We start from the raw sequence: 26,861 nt of genomic DNA, 5'->3' as shown, positions 1-26,861 counted from the left end.
TGGTTGAAAGATCTCTGCATTCTTTTTAATCTGAATAAATTCTCTTTGAATAAAAAAAAATAAATAAATAAATAAAACACACTTTTACCAAACTAATTACCTCTTGGTGTTTGAGGTAACAAATTTAATCGAAGTTGAGTTTGTTTCTACGAAGGAGGTCAGTGTAGTGCTTTTACTATTCTTTTCGGACATGTATATCCTTGTACCACTTCAATGATCTATTATATAAAGCAAACAAGAGTAATAAGAAAAGAAAATTATTATAAACCTTCATGCAACACCTGTGAATTGTGAAACAACTTCAATGATATATACTATCAAATATGCCAATCAAACGGTAGCAAAAGTTTCAAATATTTCATAGCTTTCTTCCATAGCGCAACGGCTACGTCTCTAATAAATGGTAAACTTGCAGATAAAAAGCAAAGCTCTGCAACTGTTTTATTGAGAAACCTGACACCACCAAGTATCCGTATGATACGTACGCTTGATTCCAACTCCAGTGATCTCATCAACGTTCACTACTTACAACCAGTGAGCGGCGAACCACAGAGGCACTTGTTATGGTAGAACGAGTAGAAATCAAAGCTCTGCATGTTAAGAAAGAAGTTTGTGAAAGTGTGTGTATATTTCCTCTTCATATTTATATATAATACAGTGAGTCAAGTAAAGAATAAACAAACTTAGGATGATGTACATAAGGAAGGAATGGATTATGGGATAATACATAAAAGGGAAACATGAAATGAGGGACTCAACCTCCAACATCGATGCCAGCCTTGGCTTCAATGGTACTTGCCAACCATGCTCCAACGGTCAAGGCTAATACTCCCCTTCAAGTTGGAGATAAGGTGAATATCAAGAACACTTAACTTGTCCTTGAGGGATTGGAATGAATCTTTGTTAAAGGACTAGATAAAAATATCAGCAATTAGGGCTGCACTAGGGGTGTGGATAACGTGGACGATGCCAGATTGTAACTTATCTCGGATAACATGAAAATCAATTTCAATATGTTTGGTGAGTTCGTGAAACACAGGGTTAGTGGCTATATGAATGGCTGCTTGAATGTCACAAAAAAGAGGGATTATCTGCTTAAGATGAATACCAAGTTCTTGAAGTAGTGAAGTTGACCATACTAGCTCCCAAGTGGCCATCACCATGGCTCTATATTTCGCCTCAGCAGAGGATCGTGAAATTGTATGTTGTTTCTTGGTCTTCTAGTAGATAGGGCTAGAGCCGAGAAGAACGCAGTGACCGGTGATGGAGTAGCGAGTCATTGGACAACTGGCCCAATCAAAATTGCAAAAAACATGAAGTGAAAAAAATGCCTGCATTTAAAGTTTTGAATTGAAACAAAAGATTGAGATACTAAATGTCAAAGTGTTTTTATCTCTTTACAGAAAAATGTAGAGCTTTTGGGAAGCTTTCAAATTAGTTGAGGAGAATCAACAATATTGAAGAAATAATTATTCTATTCTTTTATTTACACGGAAAAAGATTTTTTACATGACACACATGACAATTTATCAATACACAAATGGTTTCATTTATAAACCATAATTAATAAGGATATTTATACAACACAAAAAAATACATAACAATGTCAGATCCTCCAACCCCACTGCCCCATGCCTGCAAAATTCTCTCTTATAGGCCACTTGATACATACCACCTAGCCAACCTATGTCAGGTGGACTGTGAGAAGAAAATTTTGAAAAGCACCAAGTAGTGGGGGTAGAGGATCTAGACTCCTTGAAACAAATGCTTAAGACACCCATAGAATGAGGTTAAAGCTAAGCCTTCTCAGATAAGATAACACTTAATTGGCTGAACAAACTCAATGTATTCTTAGGATCTACCACTTCCATGATTGAGAGGGCATCACCATATCATGAATATATTTGTCTATATGTCAGATGTATAATGGTGAATCCTCCACTAGTTGGGGCCTTCAAGTTTATGAATAAATAGTTTCTATTTTTTATGTCTTAATTAATATGAGCAAATGAGCAATGATGTTCATATACATCAAACAACATTACTCTTCTTTCTAGAAATTAAAAGCTTAACGAGCAAAAACGTAAGAAAAACACTTAAATTTCGAGAAGATTTGAAAGAAAATTGCTTGCGGTGCAGTCAGAATGAGGTTCCAAGGGTATTGGTAGTTGATCTTTGATGGAGATGGGTGGTCTTCACAACAGATGATGCATGAACATCACTGATCTCTGCATGCATGAACAAACTATAAAGCCACTGATTGAAGAGACATAATGTTAGTAATCAAATAACAAAATAGGAGTTTTAGACACCCCCAACACGCACACAAAAAATAAAAAAAAGAAGAAGAAGGAGACAAAGCAGGAGTCAGGTCACTTACCTGAAATGTTGAAGATTCATAGTTTTCTCTAATTTCACCACCATTTGATGCTATCTCTGTGTTTTGGGTAAATGGTGCCATTGATGTCCATGTAAACTCTTGGCAAGTACATAGTCTTTGCTAATACCTTTATATTCGTTATCGGTTCGACCTTAAACTAAAATTTGACATACAATAGAAAGCATTGGATAATCCCATATAACTTTGGTTATAATACAAGGTATTTATATTTTTCTTTTGACATAAAATGTCTCTTTTTCTCTTTATTTCAATCATAAATGATAAAAGTAAGGGTTCTTGACCAATCATCATGTTATGCCACTTTTATATTTCTTCCTTAAGAGGAATAAAAGGTACATAAAAAACAATATAAACATTCTCACATATAAGATATGCTGCAAGGGTAATGTAGGAAGGAATTTACATGTTACCATTATCAAATAGTAAAAAATGATATCATCTATATGAGGCAACATTGGCTAAAGTAAGAGATAAATGTTAGTGCTATCTCTATTTACAGTTAACAAGGAAAACCTCTACAACAATACTGTTGCAATCTTTTTTCCAATAAAATAGAACCACACGTATACAAAAAAGTTTTCCTTGAAGAAGAAGGTACTCAAAAATCTAAAATTGTAACAAATTAATTAGGAAGTTTCGTTGCTTTTTATGTATTCAGATCAACCTACAAAATTTTTCTTCCAAAAAAATTTTCAAACTAAATCTCATGGGAAATGCAGCTAATTAATGCTCCAATTATTTTATTTTATTTTATTTTTAAAATTATTTTTTTCCTTTGTGCTGTTTATTTATTTTTCTATTTGCTACCAATCTTTGTATTGGCATGGAGTGAGGTTGAGGTGGTACCCCAATGTTGGTAGCTGATGCAGACTCGTGGAAGGAGAGGGTAGGTATGTAAAACACCCCTTGCATGCTTTCACCTTACCTACTTCAATTTACTTCCTCTGACTTGTAGCTAGAAAACCACCATTTCTTCCCACCCAAAAACAAAACCCAGTTCTCAGGCTTCTTCAATGTCTGCTTCCATACGTTAGAAAACTCTGACATTTCAAATATTTGAAATTGACTCAGATCAGCCATCTTTGTCAACGGTGTCCATATTAACTCCTCAACTGTCTTAGGCCCTTGTTTGCTCGTAAATGCAGTTTAGTTAGCCACAAAGCTAAAATCAGTGATTCCTAAAATCTTATTTCTGAATCCATGGCTGGCTGAAAGAGATGGGAGAGGGGTAAGTAAGAGAATGGAAGATGAAATGCAAAGTAGACAAGAGTAACCCATACTGGAAAATCCAAAAGCTATATATAGTTGGTAATTAGCAATTTTTAATCTTTCTATCAAGGAAAACAATGTGTAAAGATAATTTCTTAAAGATTCTTTAGCAGTAGCATTTATCAGCTTTTTCTCTTACAAGCTAAGTGACAACTCCTCCTGTGTTAGTGATAAAATGGGTATTGCTGCAACCCTACTGTAACGGCTTGAGTGATAACTCTAGCCCAGAGAGTTAATTAATTCTACACAACTTAGTATAGTTTGTCTTTTGTAGAATGGTAACTCAAAAGAGCCAGTAAGAGTGGCTTTTGATCTGGTGGAAGCCAAGAGTTGTGACCTAGGGGGACCTATATATTCGCCATTTTTGCAGCTTTTGGGAGCCATAACAGTAACTTTCAAGAATGGTCCCCTATCTGTCTTCTTCCATGAAAGTTGTAAGGTAAAACTCCTTCATATATACCAACTTGTACAAGTATGGCTTCTTTCCTAGAACGTCACAATTCAACTTTGCATACAAGCCCTTGGAAGCTTTCTCTCTTTGTTCTTTTCCACTCACTCTTCACTAAATCGGTTTAATTACTTGTTTGTTTCTTACTATATAGCATAATGTTTGAACCAGTCTCGTCGACTAAAGATCAGATATCCTTTTTGCTGAAGATCAGCCAAAAATTATACAAGATTATACTAGTCCTAGTGAACACTCCAAGATCAGCGTGGTCATTGCAGAAACTCTCTACGTTAAGAACCCTCCAAGCCTAGCTCTATGTTGATCTTCTTCCCCACTTACAATGTTCATCTTTATCACCGCAAGAGATTTTATTCATCCACCATGCAGACACTTAATTGTGAACCCTTTAGGTGATATCCATGGAACCCATAAAATGATAAAAGGGGTTTGGGTTTAATGTTACTTACAGTAGTAGCAAGCAAGGGAAGGGTTCGATGAATTCTGATGAACAGTACCAATGGAATCAGAAAAAGCAGAATCATTACGAGAATCACCACTAAAAGCACCTTGATTCAGAGAAGAAACCAAGAAGAAGACTAAAAGGTTTAATAACCACCATACTTGTTCCTAGTACAACCTTATCATTGCACTAGTCGGTGAACATGCAAGCAACAGAAAAAAGATAACCTAACTATTCAGAAAGACAAATATATGTATATCAAGACATGTGATTTTGATTTGATCATCTAGCTTCTGAATATTAATTATGCATAATCAACATGTACGATAATTGAGATTTAGGGTTTATTAGAAGTATATAAATATTTTGGATTACATGTTTGTTCAAGGTCGAACAGACAACGAAGTAGAGGTGGATCTGCAGAAGACTGTATACTTGACAAAGATAACATGGAAATCACTCACCGGACATGTAGAACAGAACTAACCTGTCTTCTTCTTGATAAAAGGGTAACAAGAAAACAAGAGGAAGCAGGGACTGTTGGGCATAAGTCCCCCATCTATGATGCCAGAAAGAACTCCAAGAACAGAAAACAAGCAAGCCAAGCTACTTTGCCGATGAACTGCCAAGAATAAAAGCTGGAAAGTGATCGAGAGGATGGAAAGGGTGAAGAAGGGATAAGTTTTTCCTACTAATGGGGAGAGCACTTGCTGAAACTAAGGAAGTAGACAACCAGACCAGGACAGGTATGTGAAAGGTTGAGAGTGAAGCCCTGATTTATAGATTGAAAGGTTCTCTGTGAGATATTTTTAACTCGTCTGGGTGACTCGTGTTATTGGGTTGATCTCATAGGTGAGTGTGGCTAGCGAGCTTGAATCCCTTGAAGTGTAGAACGTTTGACCTTCGGGTGGTTAAAATATCCCACGCATGGGAGACCAGTAACAACCACCAAATATAAAGCCATTAATGTCTTCAGATCACAGCTTTAAGGGTTTATGAACGTCTGAAGTTTTGACACCAAAGAGAGAGAGAGAGAGAAGGGGTTAGATGTGCTCGTGTGATAGTGAAGACTGAAGAGAATTGGATGGAAGTTGTAATTTTTCTCATCTACCCTCTTCTGACTGAGGGAGTAGCAGTGACACAGACCAACAGGCCAGAGTCCTTGAATTGGCTTTATTTTGCCATACTAACACCGACCACACGTCTCAACCAACCAAGCCAACCAACCAACCAACTGACCAACTGAAATACATGATGGATCATAACCATTTTCAACCGTCATTTAAGGCTTTGATGGGTTTGTGGAAATTCACAATTTCTTTTTTCTGGGTAGAAAGGCTTTTCATTTTCTTTTTCTTTTTCTTTTTTTTTTTGATAAGAAAGAGAGAAATAAACAATCCAAAACAGGAACATTATCTATTTTCCACTGCTACAGTGTTTTGTTAGGTCCTTACCACTAATCCTATATCTGCTAGTGCTACAGTTAGTAGCTACTTCAAGTGGAATATTGGTGAAGGTTGTGAGAAGGATGGGGGTTTTAAAGTTACAAAAAGTGATAGAAGTTAATTTTGTCTTAAGGTCCACCATTGTTGGAACTAAATGAAATAGTCAATGCATTTGATGGACTTTTGTTAAATCACTAATTGCTACTGGTTTGTTGCACCAAACTTCTCAGAAATGTTTGTCATGCTTTGAACATTAGCATGCCCCTTCCATGATCGCCATTAGCAATGCTTCCATCGCATTTCGATGAGCCAGTAACCTTGCGAAAAGAAATTTTATTTTCCTATCTTCCATCAGTCCCACACTCCAACCACTATTATTTAAAAGTTTGTTATAAGCCCGTGCATATAATAGAAAAATGTGAGTGGATTGTGAGCAAATGCTGCCAAGCTTTAGAAATACATGTTTGGTAAATAGCCGTAAATAATTTTCTAATATATTTTTAAATGAGATGCAAAATGGTTAAGTAATCTAAGAAAAAAAAATAGATGGAATTAAAAGAATATGTTTTTCAAATATCTGTGAGAAAATGATGTTCTTATCTTTATTTTTTATTTTTATTCAATATTCATTATAAAAGTCTATTATGGATGATCAGATCCCTTCCTATTTTAAGCAAAAACAAGCTCTACAATAAATACCAAACACATATAAAAGTAAAAATGATCAAAAAAAGGAGAATACCAATTGATACTACATGAATCTTTCAAACCAGAGTAGGTAAATTTGAAGTCTAAACTTAAAAGAAAATGTGGGAATGGGAAAAATTTAGAAAAATCTTGAGAGGCCCAATTCGACAAATCTAGAGAATTTCAGATATAATGAATCTGATATATGGGTCCTTTCTGTCCCATGGATTTTTGTCTACAGGAGCAAATGTAGCGAGGCAGACAGTTAACTTACTGATCTATCAAGTCAATTAATCAGAATATCCATTATGAATAAAATAATCACTTTTATTTTATTATCATAAAAGTACATATGGAAAAAGAAAGCTCACCTAATACCCTAGGCCTAGGACTTGGGAGCGTGTATTTTGGCCAAGATGCATTGATCCTTGAAGAACTGGAAGTAACCCTTAAGGTAAACAATGGAATTTTCAACTATATATGTTACTTGAGATTGAAAACAAAAAAAATATATATATATCAAAATAATCCTTATGCATGTATGTTAAGTACTTGAAGTAAAATCTTTACTTTCCTTGAACTCAAATACAATATGAGAAGAGATAATGATATATAAGTATGAAATTAAATTGAGAATCATTTGCTTGTTAATAGACGGTCAAGCGCGCTTAACTTCTTAGGTGATTGTTTAGAAAGGATAGGGTTATGGCAGCCTCAATCTTCACCATGCCAGTATTTAGAAGAATTTACTCGAATACTTGCCATATGAGTAGTCATGATATAGAAAATGATATCATCTTCATGAATGGTAGTCAATAAGAACCATTCATGCATGAATCCAACTTCTTCAAATAATTTGTGGATTACGGAGTAAATCTATTGATTTACTCATCACTCTTTATTGACAGAAGTCAGTCATTGCCTTTTACTTTACATGAAGCTAAGAACTTCTCCAAATGCAGCAAAGGTCATATAAAGAATTTAATATGAGTTCCAATGCAGTTAGGAAATTGAAGCCACAAAGTTCATTTTTGCACCCAGGAAGGAAAGAGGAGAGAAAAAAGAAGAAGCAAAGTTCTAAAAAGACTTAATATGAGTTCCAATGCCCTTGGGAAATCGGGGTCATTTCTTCCATAATAGTTCATCAGCTTTTTATACTTCATTTGTATCCTTACCCTTACCAAGAATTGGTGATTCTCATGGGCCGCCCCCCCCCCCCCCCCTTCCCAACTAATGGTCCTCTGTCTTGCCCTCCAATCGGTTGTTCAAGCCATGCTGACCCTAAGCTTCTTCCTTTCTCCCCTTCTCCTGGTTTCTTGGTCCCCTGCTCTTCTGTTCCTTCTTGGTTTTCCTTCTCCGCGCTTTTGGTCTCTTGGCTCTCCCCTCCTTTCTCTGCTTTCCTTTGGACCTCCCGGCCTCTTTGTCGTTTCTTTCTTTCCTCCTGTTTTGCCCTCTCCTCTTGTCCTCTTTCTTCTGTTTTCTTTGTTCTTCTTCCCCCCTCGCCGTTTTCCCTCCTTTTTTCCTTTGCTTTTGGATCGCCGATCCTGCCCGGTGCCCTCTCCTTCTCCCCCTTTTTTTCTTTGGGCCTCATCTTCTTCCCTCTTTTCTTTGTTGCCTAGGTACCTACTCCTCGGAATCTCTTTATCGTCGTATCCCACTTCATCATCTCTGCCGATCATGACTAAAGTTACAAACTAGATATTCTGTCTTCGATCTACTAAGTTTAAAGCCTTTTGATTCCAAAGCTACTGTCCATTTCTAATTTTGTATTATTCCCCACTTTCTCATCAATCAACACAATATCATCCAAAAAGCATACACCGCCTCTCTTGTTCTTTGGTTTTCTCCTTCTGCTGTTGTTGTTCCCTTGTGTGCCTTTTCGGTTCTTCTTTGTCCCCCCTGTTCTCCTGTCCCCCTCTCTTCCTTCTTTCTCTTTTCTTGCCCTTCTTTTCTCTGTCTTGCAATTGCTCTAGGGACTCTATCATGGCTTTTTCTAGATCAATAAATACCATATGAGGTCTTTCCTACATTCTCTTCCTTTATGTCTCTTTGTTGCCTCCGTTGTGTCTTCGGTCCTTGTTCTCGTCTTGTTGTTCTCCCGGTTTTTTTCTCTCCTTTTCTCGTTGGCTCATCTTTTGCCTCTTGTTTTCCTTTGTTCTCCTTTTTTTTGTTTGCCCCACTTCTCCTCCTCTCGGCTTTTCCTGTGCTCTTCTTTTCCTTGTCCCACTAGTCCTGGTTCCTGCTCTTCCTCTTCTTGGGTTTCTCGGACCTTGTGTCTTGGGTTTCTCCTCCTTGCTTCTTTTCTTCGGACATCGTTCTCGTTGTTCGGCCCGTGCCTTGGTGGTGTATCTCCGCCTGTGCTTGGTGCTCATTTGTCTGTGTTTCCATCTTTTCTTTTCCTCCTCACCTTCTTTACCATCTCCATTTTTTCTCTCTGGTGTCTCTCTCTTCTTCCTCATCTTGCTTCTTATTGTTTTTCCCCTTCCTTTGTGCCCCTTTTGTATCTCTTCTACTTCCTTTCCTTGCTTTTCTTTTTCTTAGCTTCATTTCTATCTCCTTCCTTTGGTCCTCCTCCTTAGTTCTTTGCCATGTCTTCTAGCTTTTTATTCCTTGCTTACCTCACTATCCCACCCCCGTCTCTCTTGTGGTCTTTCTTTTGATTCACCTAGCATCTTTGCCACTTTCTTTCCTGCCTCTCATTCCACTTGCTTGGTTCCCCTTTTCCCTTTTCCTTGTTTGACTCTTCTTGGGTTTGGTCTCTCCTTTCATTCCACCATCTTATTCGGGTGTTTACCTTGGACCTTTTTTGTTCTTGGGCTGCACATTCCGCCCGTCTTGTTGTGCGGTTGCTTTCCCGGTTCCCTTGTCCTTGCCCTCTTCGTCCTTCTGTTGGGTCTTTTGGCTTCTTCTTCCCTTTTGAAAGTATTAAATGCTCATCTCTCTTTTTGAAGTAGTATTTATTATGTAGTCAAAAGCAGTGCATCCATTGAAATCCCTCGTATTCCTTTCTCCAAACCATAACCTCCATGAACACTCTCATATCCTCTTTGATCTTTTCCAATTGTCCATTTAAATCACCTCCTATGATAATCTTTTCTCCTTGGGATTCCTTGAGTTCCACCCATATTTTCCCTTCTAGCTTTAGACTTTCATCTAGTCCTCTTGAGGTGCATTGCCTTATATTTCGACTCTTTCTCTATTCAAGCTTGATGCATAATCCTTCCCCCTCTTTTAACATCCACCACATCATTTTTTAATCTTTATCCACTATTTACCCCTCCATTTTTTTTGTTTTCTCCGTTCGTTTGTCTCCAACTCTTTGGCTTTTTCCCCTCCATCTAGTCTCTTGTGGCTACATTTCCTTCTTCTCCTCTCATCTATCATTCTGCTCTTCCGTTGAGATCCTTGTTCCGTGTCTTCCTCGCTTTGCTTTGGCTGCTTCTTTCCCGCTCGTCGGGGCCCTTGCTCTTTCCCTCGGGTCCTCCTGGCGCCTCTCCCTTGCCTTTCCTCCCGGTGTTTCGCTTCTTTTGTGGGCGCTGCTGCTTTTTCTTGTGTCTGTTTGCTGTTTTTCTGCCTCCCGCCCCCCTTTTTTTTTTTTTTTTTTTTTTTTTTTTTTTTTTTTTTGTTGGTTTTTTTTTGTATGATGTTTTTTATATGAAGAAATGGACAAGTACGGGTCTATTCATCTTATATTTTATGGTTTTCACTCTCTTAGGATTGGATCGACGGTTTTATACATTCAGCTCCACACAAAAAGTGGCTAGTTTATGATTTTTTTGTCAAATTCGGCATTATTATACTTGGATTTTTCTTCGTTCTACAAGAACAAGGTTTAGATTCGTTCTGCAATTAAAATGCGTAAACCATTTAACGGGATAAAAAAAAGAGAAGAAGAAATGAAAGAAGATAAAGTTTGAAAAAATGTGTACACCATGGTTGCATGCCCACCTTTACCCTAATGATCGGTGTTTGGCGTGAGGTCTTTCATCCCTCATTGATACTCTGCTTCTACAATATTTGGATAGCAACAATATCAATACATATGTAGGGGCAGATATGAGTGCAATGATCAATCTACCATTGTTGTAGCCTAGGTCATGGCATTGAAATAACTTCTCAACAAAAAATTACTATTCTGCCTGTGTAGAACCCTTTGTAATTGTCAATTACATAATTTGTACGTTTTTAGTGATATATGAATTAAACATGTTTGTTTCCAAACTTATTTTTTATTCTCAGTTTTCGTGTTCAAATAAATCAAAATTAGAATGTCACATCTGCTAAATGTATATTATTGCGCCCCCACACCCCCCCCCCCCCCCAAAAAAAAAAAATGCAATTGTTCTTATGAATCATGCATGATTTAGCAATGCTGAAGAATACACCAAGAAAGTATAAATTATTGACATGTTAAATATATGTTGTGTAGTGATGTAGTCAAAAGGATGATGATGAATATGATTCTTTTCAGTATTTATCATGTATGATATTATAAGAAATGGACAATTATGAGTCTATTCATCTTATCCTTTATGGTTTCAGTCTCTTAGGATTAGATCAATCGCTTTACACATTCAACTATACACAAAAAATGGTCAGTTTAATTCTTTTTGTTAAATTCGACATTATTGTACATGGATTCTTCTTCGTTCTATAAGAACCAGGTTTAGATTCGTTCTATAGTTAAAATATGTAATTTACTTAATGGAAAAGAAAAAAGAAAAAAAAAATAAAACAAGGTAGAGTCTGAATATACATGTACACCATGGTTGCATGTCTAACTTTGCCCTAATGATCGGTATTTGGCATGGGGTCTTTCATCCCACATTTATACTCTACTACTACAATATTTGGATAGCAACAATATCAATACATATGTAGGGGCAAATATTAGTGCAATGAAATTGCTAGCCTCTCAACAAAAAATTGCCATTCTTTGCTTGTCTAGAAGCCTTCAACACCAAATTCGCCCAAATTACAATAATATCAGAATGTATGTATGCATTAACTTTTTTCTTTTTTGGTAGGAAAATAAAGACTTTATTTATTTAACTGGAATCCTCACGGGATCTTACACATTAAAGAGTCAAAGAGTAAAATCCAAGATAAAGAGGGGGGGGGGTTGGGGAGAGATGATACATGAACCAATCTTGTGAGTGGGCCGCTGATTTAGTGAGTTCATCGGCAGCAAAGTTGGCTTCATGCGGTATGTAGGAGAAGGAACATTTAGTGAAGGACGCTACCAGCCGAAGGATGTCCGCAACGATGTGTGAGATTTTCCAACTTGTACAAGACTCTCTATGCGTTATAGAAATAACAAGAGGTTGGTTGTCGCTCTCCACTTGAAGATATGAGATCCGTAAATTGAGGGCGAGGCTTAGACCCCTTCGAACTGCTTGTGCCTCAGCGATAAGAGAGTCCTGACAGCCCGTGCCTTGTCCAAAAACAAACACTACTTGATGAAAAGAGCCCCGTGCTATACCTCAAATTCCTGAGTGATTTGGATTCTTAAAGGAAGACCCATCTACATTTAGTTTAACCCTGCCCTGAGGTGGAGGTATGTATCTGCTGATATAATGAATTGGATACAAAAACCTTGAAATCAGGTTAGATAGTTTGAAACAGATGTGTATTCCACTGCAACTGCCTTTCTGGTTAAAACAAGACTTGGTTGCTTTGACCTGGTATATGGTTTGAAGACTGGTAGATATATTATGTTAGAAACTTTTTTCACCAAAAAGTTGGTGAATCATGAAAGAAACGATACCTTGCCATCAAGTTTGGTAAGAATTTTGAATTATTCAGTCATGCGTTATACTCAATGAATACAAAGAATAAGAAGTTTCATCACTTGGACCCTGCAGTGATCCATTAAATGAAAATTAATAATTCTAAGGCTTTTGGATGCTCTTCCACTTCTACCCATTGGCTCTTCTGCTATACAAAGTAGTTTAATGCAAAGTGTCATCAGTGTTGCGTGATGTTTTCATCACAGCAGCAGCATGGATAGATGCATGGTTAATTCTTCTACTAACCAACTTGGTTTAATTTTCAAAAAGTAACAACCGAAAGAGGAAGATTAATTAATTCTTATACAAGCTATGCCAACTGACTTAGTCTCTTGTCATATCACCCAACTGTAGTTTCTGATTTCTAAGCTACACAGAGATACATAACCATCTTTCTTTGGATGGAATCAACAACGAAGGAAAATCATTCAGAAAAGGAAGGAGGAAAAAGAAATTAAGAGAGAAGATGACAGAACTGTGAAGCCTGAAGCTTCAGAAGAGATTCTCTTTTGATGGTTTAAGTCTTTACGAAAAGTATCCTTTCTGCTCAATTGCTAATTTGTTCTACAAGTGAGATGATGACAGTACTGTTAACACTTCAATTATACAATATTGAACTTGAGAGCATTCTCAACCCAACTACTACCAACCCATCCAACCTCAGCTTTGTTCATTAATTAATTATCTCTACCCTCCTTTGCCTCTTCTTTCCATTCATATATTTAGAACCCATAATGAAAATCAATTATATATCAATGATAAACCATAAAGAAAATAATTTCTCATGATTTAATGGTTGGGAAGGGGGGGGGTCAAATTACCTACTCTACATATATCTCTAGTGCTCAATCTTAATCACTTTTAAACAATAATTCGAGGGGACAAAGTAGTAATGCATTGGTAAAAGTGGTCAAGGAAACATGGCCAATCCTTTTTTTCTTCTTCTTCTTATATTGCGAAGAAATCACTCTCACCATCTTTTATAAAAATGATGCATCTAAGTGAATTGTTTCATGTTAAAATGGAATAGGGTTGGGAGAGGGGACCAACTCCCTACTCTACATCCACATGTATCACCATTAGCGCTTAATTCATTAGCACTTTTAATGAATAATTTTGATAAATGAGATGGTAATAATGCAAGGGTACACAAAAGAATAATATTGGAATGATGACTTTGAAACAATACAAGGAAAACAAAATGGCTTACTTAAAACGTGGCCAAGGCTTTGCGTTGTTCAATCGAGTAGTTGTCATAAAGAAGTCAATTGAATAGCAGTCTAATTGGTTGCGGAAAAAACTAAAAATAATCTGACACACGCTATTACTTTGATATTTCATCTCATATTTACGAAATTCTTTTTCTTGATGTCCCTAGATGACCTAGATTTTGATCCTATAACTATTTTCTGAATATTCTAGTGATGGTATTGTCGAAGTTAAGTTTTCCTAAACCAATTGTATTTGTTTAAAGATAGGTATGACATCCTTTTCTTCCTTATTGGTTTTACACTTTTCACTTTTCATTGTTAATGTATCTTACTTTTTAAAGGGAAAGCAAAAGAAAAGAAAAACCAAACATATATTTCATCTTTTTTTTATTTTATTGCAGATGATCAGAAGTGTTTTATTTGTCAGAAGAAAAAAAATTAGTTCACCTAAAAAAGCTGTTTTATGCTAAAATGAATAACTATTATACTCAATCAAATGTTTAGAAGTTTGGGAGTATATAAAACAATGATAACTAAGAAAATAAAATCACACTCTTTGAATTAAAGCTGAAATAACTTGTCATGGTCTTGATTTTTCATACAAAAGAGTGGAGTTTGATGAACTCCCTAATATAGATCTAGCCCAAAAGAAATGGGGATTGATCATCCATAATTCAATTGAAAATTTTCTTTCTTGGTAAACAATTAAATGAAAACTCAATCCATCAAATATGTTATTTCTGATGGTGAGAATCTATCTTTTTTTGCCTTCAACATAAAGTATGTTATTTCATTCAAATCATTTATGCCAATAACATTCGATACCTAAAAGGTGGGAGATGAGTAAGAATATAGTTTTTTTTTTTTTTTTCAGATGGAAAATTTTTTTGTATGAAAGATTAGTTTAATTGGACATCAAACGAGAGTATAAATGGAAAGCATGCACCCTTTGATCTAAGTCGACCTTGCACTAATACAAAGGATAACTCACATTTATCACATTTTCATTATATTTATTATGAAATCATTTTTTTCACAAACATATTGGATGTTGTGTCATAATAGTAGTTGGGACATCATATTTTCAATACAAAAAACGTAATTAACAAGTATAAATCAAAATCAGGAGGTTCAATTTTCACTAAATCAAATCGAATGCATGTACAGCCGAGGTCTGGTTGTCCATGTTACAATTCAATTTGATTAGAGTCTGTAATGTATGAAAAGACCTATGGAATATACAAGTTCATGACATTAAATGAAAAGATAAACAATTGAATTTTAGGTCAAAATTTAACTCACCATATAATTCAGGGATCTATGAATATTCAAGGGTAAAAAATGGTGCAAAATATGATTTAACATTCTCTCTTGGTCCTTTAAATTGTACTACAAGTTATAGTACTTGGAAATCTTGTGGAAACTTGCCTGCAAAAGAAAGAATATGAAAATTGGGTGGAGTAGATTTTCAACACAGATATATTGTAGCTACCATTTAAGAGGCCAATGGCTTCTTTTTATAATCATTTTTCTTTGTTTACTGTTCTTGCCATCATTGTAATCACAACTATATCGTGTCATTCTTAATATTAAATTTTATACAACACTGAAGATAAGATATTCATTCAGTGAAGATCAAACCGATCCTAATCAGACCAGATATACCCAAATCCAAATCCAAATCCAAATCCAATTTATTTTTCTTTTTTGGTTGAACCCTAATCCAAATTCATAATATTATTAGCCATAGATGGAATAAATGGATTGGGTTTTATTGAATCAGATATTGCCCAATTCAGAATCATGATTTCTCTTTGAATGAAATCCAAAATCAGATTCATGATTCAACATATGAATCAGAGAAATCGGCTGGTTCAGCCTGAATCCTGGAAATCCATGGGTTTTAAATGGGAGTGAATTTCGAGGAATCTGATGTTTTAATTATGTCATTAATTGATAATCTGTTGACTGAACCAATGTAAGCTAAGTTGTTCAACATTTACAGGAGCCATTACTGTGTTACCTAAAAGAACTGTATAACAATTGACATATGGGACCAGGGAAGAAAACTTTACAGGTCCACCTCAGGTCTTTCATGGAGATGACTCAGACATGTGATGGATTAAGATCAAATCGAATTGAGGGGCGGCTTCTTTCCAACGCATACGTTTTTACTAGAGATGGGAAGACTGGACATTTCTCTATATCATAATTGAAGGGTTTTGTTAAACAAGAACAAAATGCCAAGGAAGTGAAGTCACACACAAGGTGGATTGAAAAGCCAAAAGGGATGGAATTCAATAAAAACCAATTCTTTCGGCACAACCACGTTGGTCAGATGTTGCCAGTTACCAAACAATTCCAAGCAAATTCCCATCTTTCCTCCATCTCCTTCTCCACCCCACATCAGGTCTCTGCTTTATTATTCCTCTGTATGATACTTTTCACAGCTGACTGATTGCTGAGAGTGACTTGGAATCTGAAAGATTAATACAGAGTAAACAAACAACTAAACATGGGAAGATTCCATTTAAAAAAGAAGAAAACTTATAAACAATGGGAGAGAGAAGACTAATAGACACATGGGTTTGGGTTGTCTGGAATGGTAAAGTACATGAATGTAAGAAAAATGGATTATAAATTGCTGAAAGGGTTGTGAGAAGGAATGGTTTTTTTCTTTTTCAGAAAATGTGATTTTTTTTAATACTTTGAGAAGGGAATGAAAGCTTTGCCGAGAAAGGAGGGGGGAAAGCAGTGCATGGTGGTGCCGTTCGAGATGCGAGCCGATACCGAGAGAAAGGGAACCTTCTTCGTACTTCTCCTCCTTCTCCTTTTGATTTTCATACTTCCTCTTCTTCTGCAAATTTGATATTTCCCACCTCAGATATGTTCTTGTTCTTCTTCTTTTTCCTTCCTAGATTTTCTGTTTTGTGAAGTTCTTTTCATGGTGGAGCAAAGTTTAGAGATTCGCTCTGAAGAACTGAAATGGGTATTTTTGGTTTTGGATTTTCTGCGATTTTGGGCTGCTTCAGAACTGTCGCTTTGAGAATCTAGGGGTTATTCTTTGTATCCTGTCGTCTCTCTTGTTTTCTTGTGCTAGGTATGCTTTCCTGATGCTTGAATCGTTTCTTGGATGTATTCTTGACGATTCAGGAATTGGTTAGTGGGTCTTATTTAGGGTTTCTTGTCTTCTCTGTTGCTATAATAGGTGATACAGGATATCTGTTTGAAGTGAAATTTTTGTTTCTGCCATCAATCAACTATTTGATTTTTGATGTATATGGTACGAGTTTTATTTTTTTTCTCCTTTTTGTTGAGTTGACACCCATATATAATTTTTTGATTCTCTATAGGGGTTATGCTCTCTTTACTTCTTATTATTGGGAAATACTCTGAATTGCCCTGGCCTCTTTTCCTGTTAGAGGTCTAAGAAGTTCCTCATTTGTTAGTTTGGTCATATACCAAGCCCCTGACGTTGTTCTTCGTCAAATTCCTTGAAAACCAACTACCCTCTGTTTTTATTGTGGGTTTGATGGTTTTCAACCTGTTCTGTTTGAAAAAAAAAACCACCAAATTTCTTAGGAAACAGATAGATTCTTGATCAACTGTAAAATTTTCTCTTTGTTGAACTCTCGTTTCTTTCTTTCCTTTTTTTTCTCCTGGGGAATAAGAAGTGAAACTCTGCTTAGAAGAAGAAGAACAAAAATTTTTGATTGTTATGCCTGGGGGTAGATTCCTTCTATGGGAATACCTGATAGTTCATTTCTAGGTCTTATAGGCAAAGTTAGATCTTGGATCCCTTGGGGAGGAATTGATTTATCCAGTATCTCCAGAGAAGTCTGGATGCCTGACGACGGGTGCAGGATGTGTTGTGAGTGTGAAATGCGATTAACAGAGTTCAGCCCTCGGTACCGTTGTCAAGGATGTGGTCGGGTTTTGTGTGGGAAATGTGTTCAGATCATTGGTGGTTCTGTTGTATCAGATGTTTGGGGAAATAAAACCAAGGATTGGGGTGAAAAAAAGTACTGCAAATTCTGCTCTGAGGCTACAGGTGGGTGTGAAGCTGGGAGACAACACAATGAGAGAATTGATCATTCTTCTACTCAGTGGATTCAAGAACAAGCAGTTCCTTGTTTAAGAGCTCAAAAATTTAGTGCTGAAAATAATGGCAAGACCTTTCAGAGTGCTTGTCTCACACGCTTTCTTGAAGCAGATAATCATGGTTCGTCTCCTCATTCTGTCACTACCTGCAGTATGGACTCATCCATTGGGAATTTGTCTCCAGTTTCTCTTGTCTGCTCTTCTAGCAGGTGTGTTCTTACCTTGTCTTTTTATATCCATAGACAGCTGTCTCTTGCCTCTTTGCTATAGAAAACAAAGCCTTTTACCAAATTCTTCCACAATTTGTATTAGAGATGGCTTTGAGTTCTTGTTCTACTTTATTTTATGCAATAAATTTGCTTCTTTGGTTGATGCATCACAAATGTTTCATACAACACTTTCATATGGATGTAGGAGTGACGAGGAAGATGGAGAGGATTCTGCGAAGCATTTTTGGAGTCCTACAAGTGAATACTGCCGGGATGTTTCTGATATAGATTCAAGTAGTGTTAGTGCTAGATATGAGTTTTACAGTGTCAAGTCAGTGGGTTCAAGTCCGCTGGGCAGCCCTTATAGGATGACTTGCACTCATAGAGCAGGCTACTCTGTACAGCAGGAGCAATTGGGAAGTTCAGAGTATAAGAATGATGCTTCCTCTGATCAAGTGACTATGGCTGTTTTAAAAAGGCCAGAGACAGAATCCGAGGATCTAGAAAGCACTGATGGTTGCTGTGATGAGCTATCCATATTCCAGGACCAGTGTGATCAGATACAACAGCCATTAGATTTTGAAAACAATGTCCTCATTTGGTTTCCTCCTCCGGCTGATGATGAAGAGGATGAGTCAGAGAACAGTTTCTTTAGATACGATGATGAGGATGATGATGTTGGAGAGCCAGGTGCAATGTTCTCATCTAGTAGCCTTAATAATGATGCATTTCCAGTTAGGGAAAAATTGCATGATGAACAGAAGGAGCCTCTTAGAGCTGTGATACATGGGCATTTTCGAGCTCTCGTATCACAACTGTTGCAAGTTGAAGGAATCCATGTAGGAAACGACAAAGGTGGGGAAAGTTGGCTGGACATAGTTGCATCAGTTGCATGGCAAGCTGCTAATTTTGTGAAACCAGATACAAGCAGGGGAGGCAGTATGGATCCTGGTGATTATGTAAAGGTTAAGTGTATAGTGGCTGGAAATCCAAGTCAAAGGTATGGATTTTCAAGCTGAGGTTTATTTGGTCACTCTAGTCCTTTTTTTTCTACCTGTATATTAATCAAAGCTAACACATTCAAATATTCTATCCCTATATACAGCACCCTTATTAAGGGAGTAGTTTGTACAAAAAATATAAAACACAAGCGCATGATGTCACAATACAAGAACCCTAGGTTACTTCTTTTGGGTGGAGCACTGGAGTACCAAAGAGCTCCAAATCAGTTGGCATCGCTAGATACTTTACTCCAGCAGGTCTTCTTGAACCCTTACTCCAGTTTTTATTTTCCTCCCAAATGTTGATGTGTGCAATAAGATTAAATGTTTGTGTTTCTTCTTGTTTTGAAATAGGAAATCGATCATCTCAAGATGGCTGTTTCAAAAATAGAGGTCCATCGCCCAAATGTTCTGCTGGTAGAGAAAAGTGTGTCGTCGTATGCTCAGGAATATCTTCTGGCAAAGGAAATTTCTTTAGTGTTGAATGTAAAGAGGCCATTGTTGGATCGCATAGCCAGGTGCACTGGTGCTGTTATTGTTCCATCGATTGATAATCTTCCTAAAGCACGATTAGGGCACTGTGAAAATTTTCATTTGGAGAGAGTTTCTGAAGAATGCACTGCTTCAAGTCAGTCCAATAAGAAATCATCCAAGACCTTGATGTTTTTTGAAGGTTGTCCAAGGCGCTTGGGCTGCACGGTAATGTTTTACATAGCAATTCTTAATTCTGAAATTTAGTGTCATATATGATATTCAAAATACAATTGTTTCGTGATCAAATCAAAATATCTGGGTTGCACAATTTCCTGTCTTCACTGGAGGCAGTTTACCATAAAACCAGTCCCTAGCTAGACAATAGGGGCTAAATCCACAGCAGGATTACTTTTGTCAGACCAGAAAATTATAGGATGCTGAAATAGCAGAAAGAACGAATCGTAGTGCTTCTCACAGTGAAACAGGCTGGAGTAAACCAAATAGAAACAAAGAACAAATAGAGATTAAAAAGATGGGTAGGTTTGGTTCTGGTATACCACTCTCTCCTGGTCTCATACCCACTCCTTAGGTATAGGCATCTCACCCTCCCTACTACTCTTAGTAAACTGAAGCTATCTCTTTCAATTATCTGGTTGTAGGATCTGGCCACATTCTTGGATTTAGTAGTTTGAATATCTATTACAGCGTATAGACTTAGTTCGAATAAATACAGTTGAAAAGCAATCCAATCCTAATGGAATTAGTTAACGATGAATCATAGAAAACACATGGAACTACTAATAAACTATAAAATGAGACTGACTTGTCTAATAAACCTCAAGCTAAATCCTCTCACCTTGGCTGCCAAGGTGCCTAGGTCAACTATTAGTTTAAAGGCATTCTGAACATCTTTGTATATACTTTATATTGTTGAAGTATGTAGTGTCATTAACATCATTAACCCATTTCTGCCTGAACTTTCATATGAATGGTTGTTGCTTTTGCGATATGTATATTTAAAATTATTCTGTTGAATCAACTACTTCCATTTACTCTTGGCAGGGGTGGGATTTCCTAGTAAAGACTTAACATATCTTTTGTTTCTGTTGACTGTTTTGTCAAGTAGAATGATTCAGCAACTGGTGGTGTGCTTGATCAATATGAGACATTATTTTGTGTAGGTCCTTCTGAAGGGTACATGTCGCGAAGAACTAAAAAAGGTTAAACATGTGGTTCAGTATGCGGTATTTGCAGCCTATCATTTGTCTCTGGAAACCTCTTTCCTTGCTGATGAGGGTGCAACTCTGCCTAAGATGCCTCCAAAATCTCCAATTGTGGTACCAGAGAAAATGAACACCGCCGACCATACCACTTCAGTAATCTGTGGTTCAGATTTATCTACTATTTGTGAGGAGCTAAAAAATAAATCCCGACATGTGGATGCATTTGACGCAGTAGGGACATCATCTCACAATCCAGTGTTAGATGTTTTGACTCAAAATGAGAAATACACAGCTCTTCTGACAGAGTCTGGATCTATATGTGAACATCTTAATGGTGGTCATATTTCTGCCTTCTCACCTAACGCTATTGAGCATTCAGCCCCACATGTTGCCAAGCAACCATGTGGTATGATGCAGTTTGATGACTTAAGGGATTCTAGTGTGTTGTCTTTCAATATTGGTAGTCATTCTCAATATGACTTATTGGAAACCTCTTTGCAAGAGAATGTCATGATGTTAAGAAATCAAATGCAACTGGAAGGAGTTCCTGAGCTCATAAAGTCTGACACAGTTGGTGGGGATGACTTGACTGGGGAATATTTCTCACCTGTTGACAATCATGAGAGTATATTGGTTTCCTTTTCTAGCCGTTGTGTGCAGAAAGGAATAATCTGTGAACGCTCTCAGCTCTTGCGTATTAAATTTTATGGCAGTTTTGATAAGCCCCTTGGGAGGTTTCTTCGCAATGATTTGTTTGATCAGGTCTGGTTGTGTTACTTTGCTCTTGCTGAACTTCTATGTAATCATTTTCAGTGTGGAATCCTAAATTCCTTGCTTTTGACTTTCCCAGGCATCGGTCTGTCGGGCTTGTAATGAGCCTCCAGAAGCCCATGTTCTATGCTATACTCACCAGCAAGGCAATCTTACTATAAATGTTAAGAGCCTTCCCTCACTGAAGTTACCCGGAGAACGTGATGGAAAGATTTGGATGTGGCACCGATGCCTCAAGTGCAGACATAAGGATAGGGTTCCACCTGCAACTCGTAGGGTGGTTATGTCAGATGCTGCATGGGGACTGTCTTTTGGAAAATTTTTGGAGCTTAGCTTTTCAAATAATGCAACTGCTAATCGTGTTGCAACCTGTGGTCACTCTCTTCAGAGGGATTGCCTTCGTTTCTATGGGTAATGAAGTTGGTCTCATCTAATATTTTTCTAGCTTTTCAAAAATTGGTGGAAGAAAAAGAACAAGTATTGGCATTGGTTTTTGATCATTTTCTCTCCTAACAGATATGGGAGCATGGTTGCATTCTTCCGTTATTCCCCTATTGATATCCTCTCTGTTCACTTACCCCCCTCAACTCTGGAATTCAATCACCATATTCAACTAAGATGGATCCAGAAAGAGGCAGTGGAGGTCTGCTATCTAGACTTCTATTTCTAAAATTTCTTTTTCATGAGGTTCAGTATGTAATGATTTCTTTTCTGTATTTCCTCCTATTCTCTTCCCCCCCCCCCCTTCTTCTTTTCCTCTTCTTAAAAAGGGGCAGTGTTTATTTTTTGTGGCTTTGTGTAGCTTCAATCAAATTTTCTCTTATAGCTTGAGCCCTAGCATTCTTTTGTTAATATTATTCTACTTTGTAATTATTCATGCCTGTAGTTCTTTTATGTTTTCCAGCTTTCCAAGAAGAAGGACTACCTGTATGCGGAGATATTTGATGTACTTCAAAGCATTGAAAAAGAAAGTAAATCTGTTGGACATAAACATACAGATATGGCTGAATTTTGTAATCGTGTTATTGAGCTGAAAGAGCTTCTGGCTAAAGAGAAACATGAATATGATGTAAGTATCCACCACTGCTTTCATCTTATATATTTTCCTGTTAAAGTTTTCTGACTCATTCTTATACGTAGCTCTAAAGCCCTTGAGTATTGAAGCAACCAGGAACTGATTTTGTCTCATTTGCAAATCAACAGAATTTGCTACAACCATCCAGCATATGGGACCAGCACCATAATCATGTACCAGTTGACATTTTAGAACTTAACCGTTTAAGACGCTGCCTCCTAATTGACTCTGTTGTTTGGGATTGCCAACTATCTTCTCTGGACTCACTTCTTGGAATGAAGAGTTCCGTTTCAAAGTCAGATTCTTCTACTCAGGAGGCTGCAACTTACTCCAAGTTGAGAGAGTGGAGAAATGAACTCTGCTTTGATCAAGAAAAAAAGTTGGAGCAGTTGGAAGAGCCTAATTTTCAACACCAGGAGCCTGTCTCAGATCAACTGGACGAAATGGATTCATTGACAGTAGTGTCTGGCGAAGGTGAACATGTTATGGACCTTGAGTCGACCTTGGGCCCTCGTAACCATCTGCCAGACTTACAAGCAGATGGAGTTCCTGTAGAAAATGCATCTTTGGAGAGTTTCCCTTCTGCTTCGAATCTTTCTGATCAAATAGATTCAGCATGGACAGGTACAGGACAGCCACCTGATGTGAACCAAGGTGCTCCGGTTGGGCTAATAAATAAGAAGATTCACCCCTCTGTAATAAGGCTTACGTCTCCAGTAAGAGTGTATTCATTTGATTCTGCATTAAGAATCCAAGACAGGATACGAAAAGGACAGAGCTCGTCTCATTTGTCCTCACTTAGGCCTTACCATGGTTCTGGAGATTACAGGAATGTAGTTAGGCATCCTGTTGCTAAAATGCGAAGGGCTTACTCCCATGTCTTGCCTAGGGAGATCAGAAAATTAGATATCTTCAACCCCTCCCCAGTGTTCATCTCCTCGGCATCATGTCTCGCTGGTGAAGGAGTTCGATTGTTACTTCCACAAACAGGCTGCAATGACATCATTGTTGCTGTTTACGATGAGGAACCCACCAGTGTGATTGCCTATGCGCTTGTTTCCAGGGACTATGAGGAATGGATGGCTAAATTGGATGATCATGGAGGATGGAGTGCAAATGATGGCAACAAAGAGGGTGCTTCCAATCTGTTGGGTTATAACCATACGTCAGATTCTGCATTTCCAGTTGGGCAGTCCTTTAGGTCCTTAGACTTAGATGACATGCGCCATCGTAGTTGTGGATCTGATGACGCATCATTGACGAAGGGGATCATGTCTTCAGATCCCAAGAGATCTCATCATGTCAAGATCTCTTTCGAGGATGAGTCATGTTCCACAGGCAAAGCAAAATTCTCCGTGACCTGTTATTTTGCAAAGCAATTTGATGCTCTAAGGAAGAAATGCTGCCCTGATGAAGTTAACTTCATACGTTCATTAAGCCGCTGCAGAGGATGGAGTGCCCAGGGTGGGAAGAGCAACGTGTATTTTGCAAAGTCATTGGATGAGCGGTTCGTCATAAAACAAATCAGTAAGACAGAGTTGGATTCTTTTGTGGAATTTGCACCGGAATACTTCAAATACTTGTCAGATTCGCTTACCTCAGGGAGCCCAACTTGTCTTGCTAAAGTTCTTGGTGTTTATCAGGTAGGATCTTGGTCTCTTTCGATAATTATGGATTGTGGTTATATACTTTAATTTGTCCTGTCTGATGATGTATTTATCTTACAGATCACTGTCAAGCATTTGAAGGGTGGTAAGGAGACAAAATTGGATTTAATGGTGATGGAGAATCTCTTCTATGGGAGAACTATTTCAAGAGTGTATGATCTGAAGGGTTCTTCCCGATCACGCTACAACCCCGATACAACTGGGAAGAATAATGTGCTGTTGGATATGAATCTGTTGGAAGCATTGCGCACAAAACCCATATTTCTTGGGAGCAAGGCCAAGAGAAGCCTAGAGAGAGCGGTTTGGAATGATACAGCCTTTCTAGCGGTAAATTTACGCTCTTTTCTTGTAGATGTATATTCTGGAACATTATTTGTTTTGGCTTTCTGGTAGTAGTTACTAAAATCTTTTTGTCTCGCTTTTCTTTTTTATGGTTTTGTAATGCCACAGTCAGTTGATGTTATGGATTATTCTCTCCTGGTCGGGGTTGATGAGGAGAGGAAGGAACTGGTTTTGGGAATTATTGATTTCATGAGGCAATACACATGGGACAAGCATCTGGAGACTTGGGTGAAGGCATCGGGTATCCTTGGAGGTCCCAAAAATGCATCCCCAACTGTTGTCTCTCCGAAGCAGTACAAGAAAAGGTTCAGAAAAGCAATGTCCACATACTTTCTTACAGTGCCTGATCAATGGTCCCCTTGATCAATTTCAGGAGCTGTTTGTAGGCAACACAAGCGGATAATTGTTAATATTTTGGTTTTAATCAACATCCTTTGCAAACAGGGCAGGTTCGGGCATTTTATTCCGATTTGCTCTCTTTCATTATGTACTTTAGTTGCCTTGGTCATAGTTTATCATTTTATTTGTATTGTTTCAATTTTGTCTTCATTATTTACTGAAATAACAAAGCAGTAATCCCTTGTATCATGTATTATGTCCAAAAAGATAATCAATATATCAAATGTTAATTTGGAGATGATAATGATAATGTCTTCATCAATTTATGATCTGCTAGATCTTCTCTGCTCAGAGTTCTTATTTATATACAAAAATGTAATTACTCATAATGCTTCAATCCTTTGTCATGGATCTTTTGTTTGTCAGTTTACACCAGAGGTGCCAACAGTACAATTTACTTGTTACGGAGTCTACATTTTGCATGAAAAAGAAAAGATGTAGTTTTTCTTTTTCTTGCTGCATCCTCATTTTATTTACATGATCAATAGGCATACTGTCCGCATGATGATTATAGTATAAATATTTTACATTATGTTTAAGTTTAGATGTCATGGAGATAGATGGATAGGGAATGTTGAACAATTATGAGAGCTTGGAGGAAATCAAAGGTTAGTTACACATTGATTTTTGTAAGATATAGGTCTTAATCTGTTCACGTACTCTCACATGACTGAAAGGAATGCTGGAAGATGATTTGGGTTTTTGGAACTGAGACCATATTTGAGATGTCAAATTTCAATTAGACTCCCATAAATGGTTGGTATTGGGATTCTCAGGTATTGGGATTCTCAATGTTGCTTTGTCTGTTTAATTTACTCTCTTCTTTCTCTATGAAGTCTTACTTCCCAATGTTCATGGAAACTTTTACTTAATAAAATTGTAAACTCCTCCACGCACACAGCACCTTTAAAAACTCTTGCCTCTTTGACAAAAAGGACATTTTGCTTTAAAATTTGATGCCTTAAAATCCATCCACAATGATCACTTATGCTATAGAAATGGGATATGCTACATGTGAGAGTCATTGGATCAAATACTTTGTCCAGATATGTGGAACAAGTGAGATCAAGATTGAGCTTCACAGAATGAAAATAGCACAAGAGATTGATGGCTTGCCATACTAAACACAAGTGAGCAGCTTTTCAGGAAGTCTTGTCACTCCCTTTGCTTTCCAAGATGTGAAAATCCACCAGCTCGAACAGCCAAGCAGAATGTGATATCTTAATGTGCACACTTCTAACTTTGATTAGAAAGCTTGTCTTTGTTTAAGTATTGGATCTTGTCATAGTTTATTAACTTAGTGATCTAAAAGTATCTTTGTCCTCTTACTACATGGGCTGCTTTGCATTACTCAAACAGGTCTGCTTCTCTAGCAAACTATTTTTGGAATGGATCAAATGGCAAGTAACATTTTCTGCATTTGATTAGTTGGGACAAATCTTGTTTGCCAAGGCCTCAAGGAGGTCTTGCGTTTGGGAAACTCCAGGGTTTATAACAAGGCTCTTCTCTTGAAGGATGCTTGGAGATTGATTTCTGAACCTCAATCCCCATGGCCTAGTGTCCTGAAAGGGAAATATTTCCCATCAATTTCTTTTATCCCAAGACTAAAGCTAAAAGAGGATCTCGAACTTAGAATGCCCTTGTTTCAATGTCACAAGTTCCTAAAGAGCATCTCACCTGTTTGGTTGGATATGGAAGGTTTATATCCTTCTGGCACAATCCTTGGTTTCCCTCCCTTAGGTTTTGCTGCCTGAGTTTAGACATGGTAGTAGGTGGGATACAGAGAAATTAATGTATGTTACCTACTCATTTTGATGAAGCTCTTTCTAAGGCTAGATGTAGTGAGGGAAGAGATAGCTGGAGATTTAATTGACCTCCTTCAGGTTCCT

At 37.4% G+C, this 26,861-nt stretch overlaps 1 protein-coding gene across 1 annotated transcript; it reads left to right on the top strand.

Moving 5' to 3' along the window:
• The first annotated feature begins 16,282 nt into the window (after positions 1-16,282).
• FAB1C (FORMS APLOID AND BINUCLEATE CELLS 1C) lies at positions 16,283-26,845 on the top strand. The gene is made up of 11 exons (XM_089139328.1): positions 16,283-18,020; positions 18,226-19,020; positions 19,126-19,279; positions 19,376-19,720; positions 20,677-21,480; positions 21,569-21,900; positions 22,006-22,132; positions 22,394-22,558; positions 22,693-24,207; positions 24,292-24,558; positions 24,682-26,845. Exons 1-11 carry the CDS (start codon positions 17,452-17,454, stop codon positions 24,934-24,936), a joined length of 5,328 nt encoding a protein of 1,775 aa, XP_088995454.1. The 5' UTR covers positions 16,283-17,451; the 3' UTR covers positions 24,937-26,845.
• Positions 26,846-26,861: the final 16 nt, after the last annotated feature.

The sequence above is a fragment of the Hakea prostrata genome, chromosome 11 (assembly GCF_041222555.1).
Source record: "Hakea prostrata isolate BN-2017 chromosome 11, UWA_Hpros_2, whole genome shotgun sequence".
NCBI lineage: Eukaryota > Viridiplantae > Streptophyta > Magnoliopsida > Proteales > Proteaceae > Hakea > Hakea prostrata.
The sequence above is the reverse complement of the archived record's forward strand: the minus strand, read 5'-3'. Positions and strand labels throughout refer to the sequence as shown.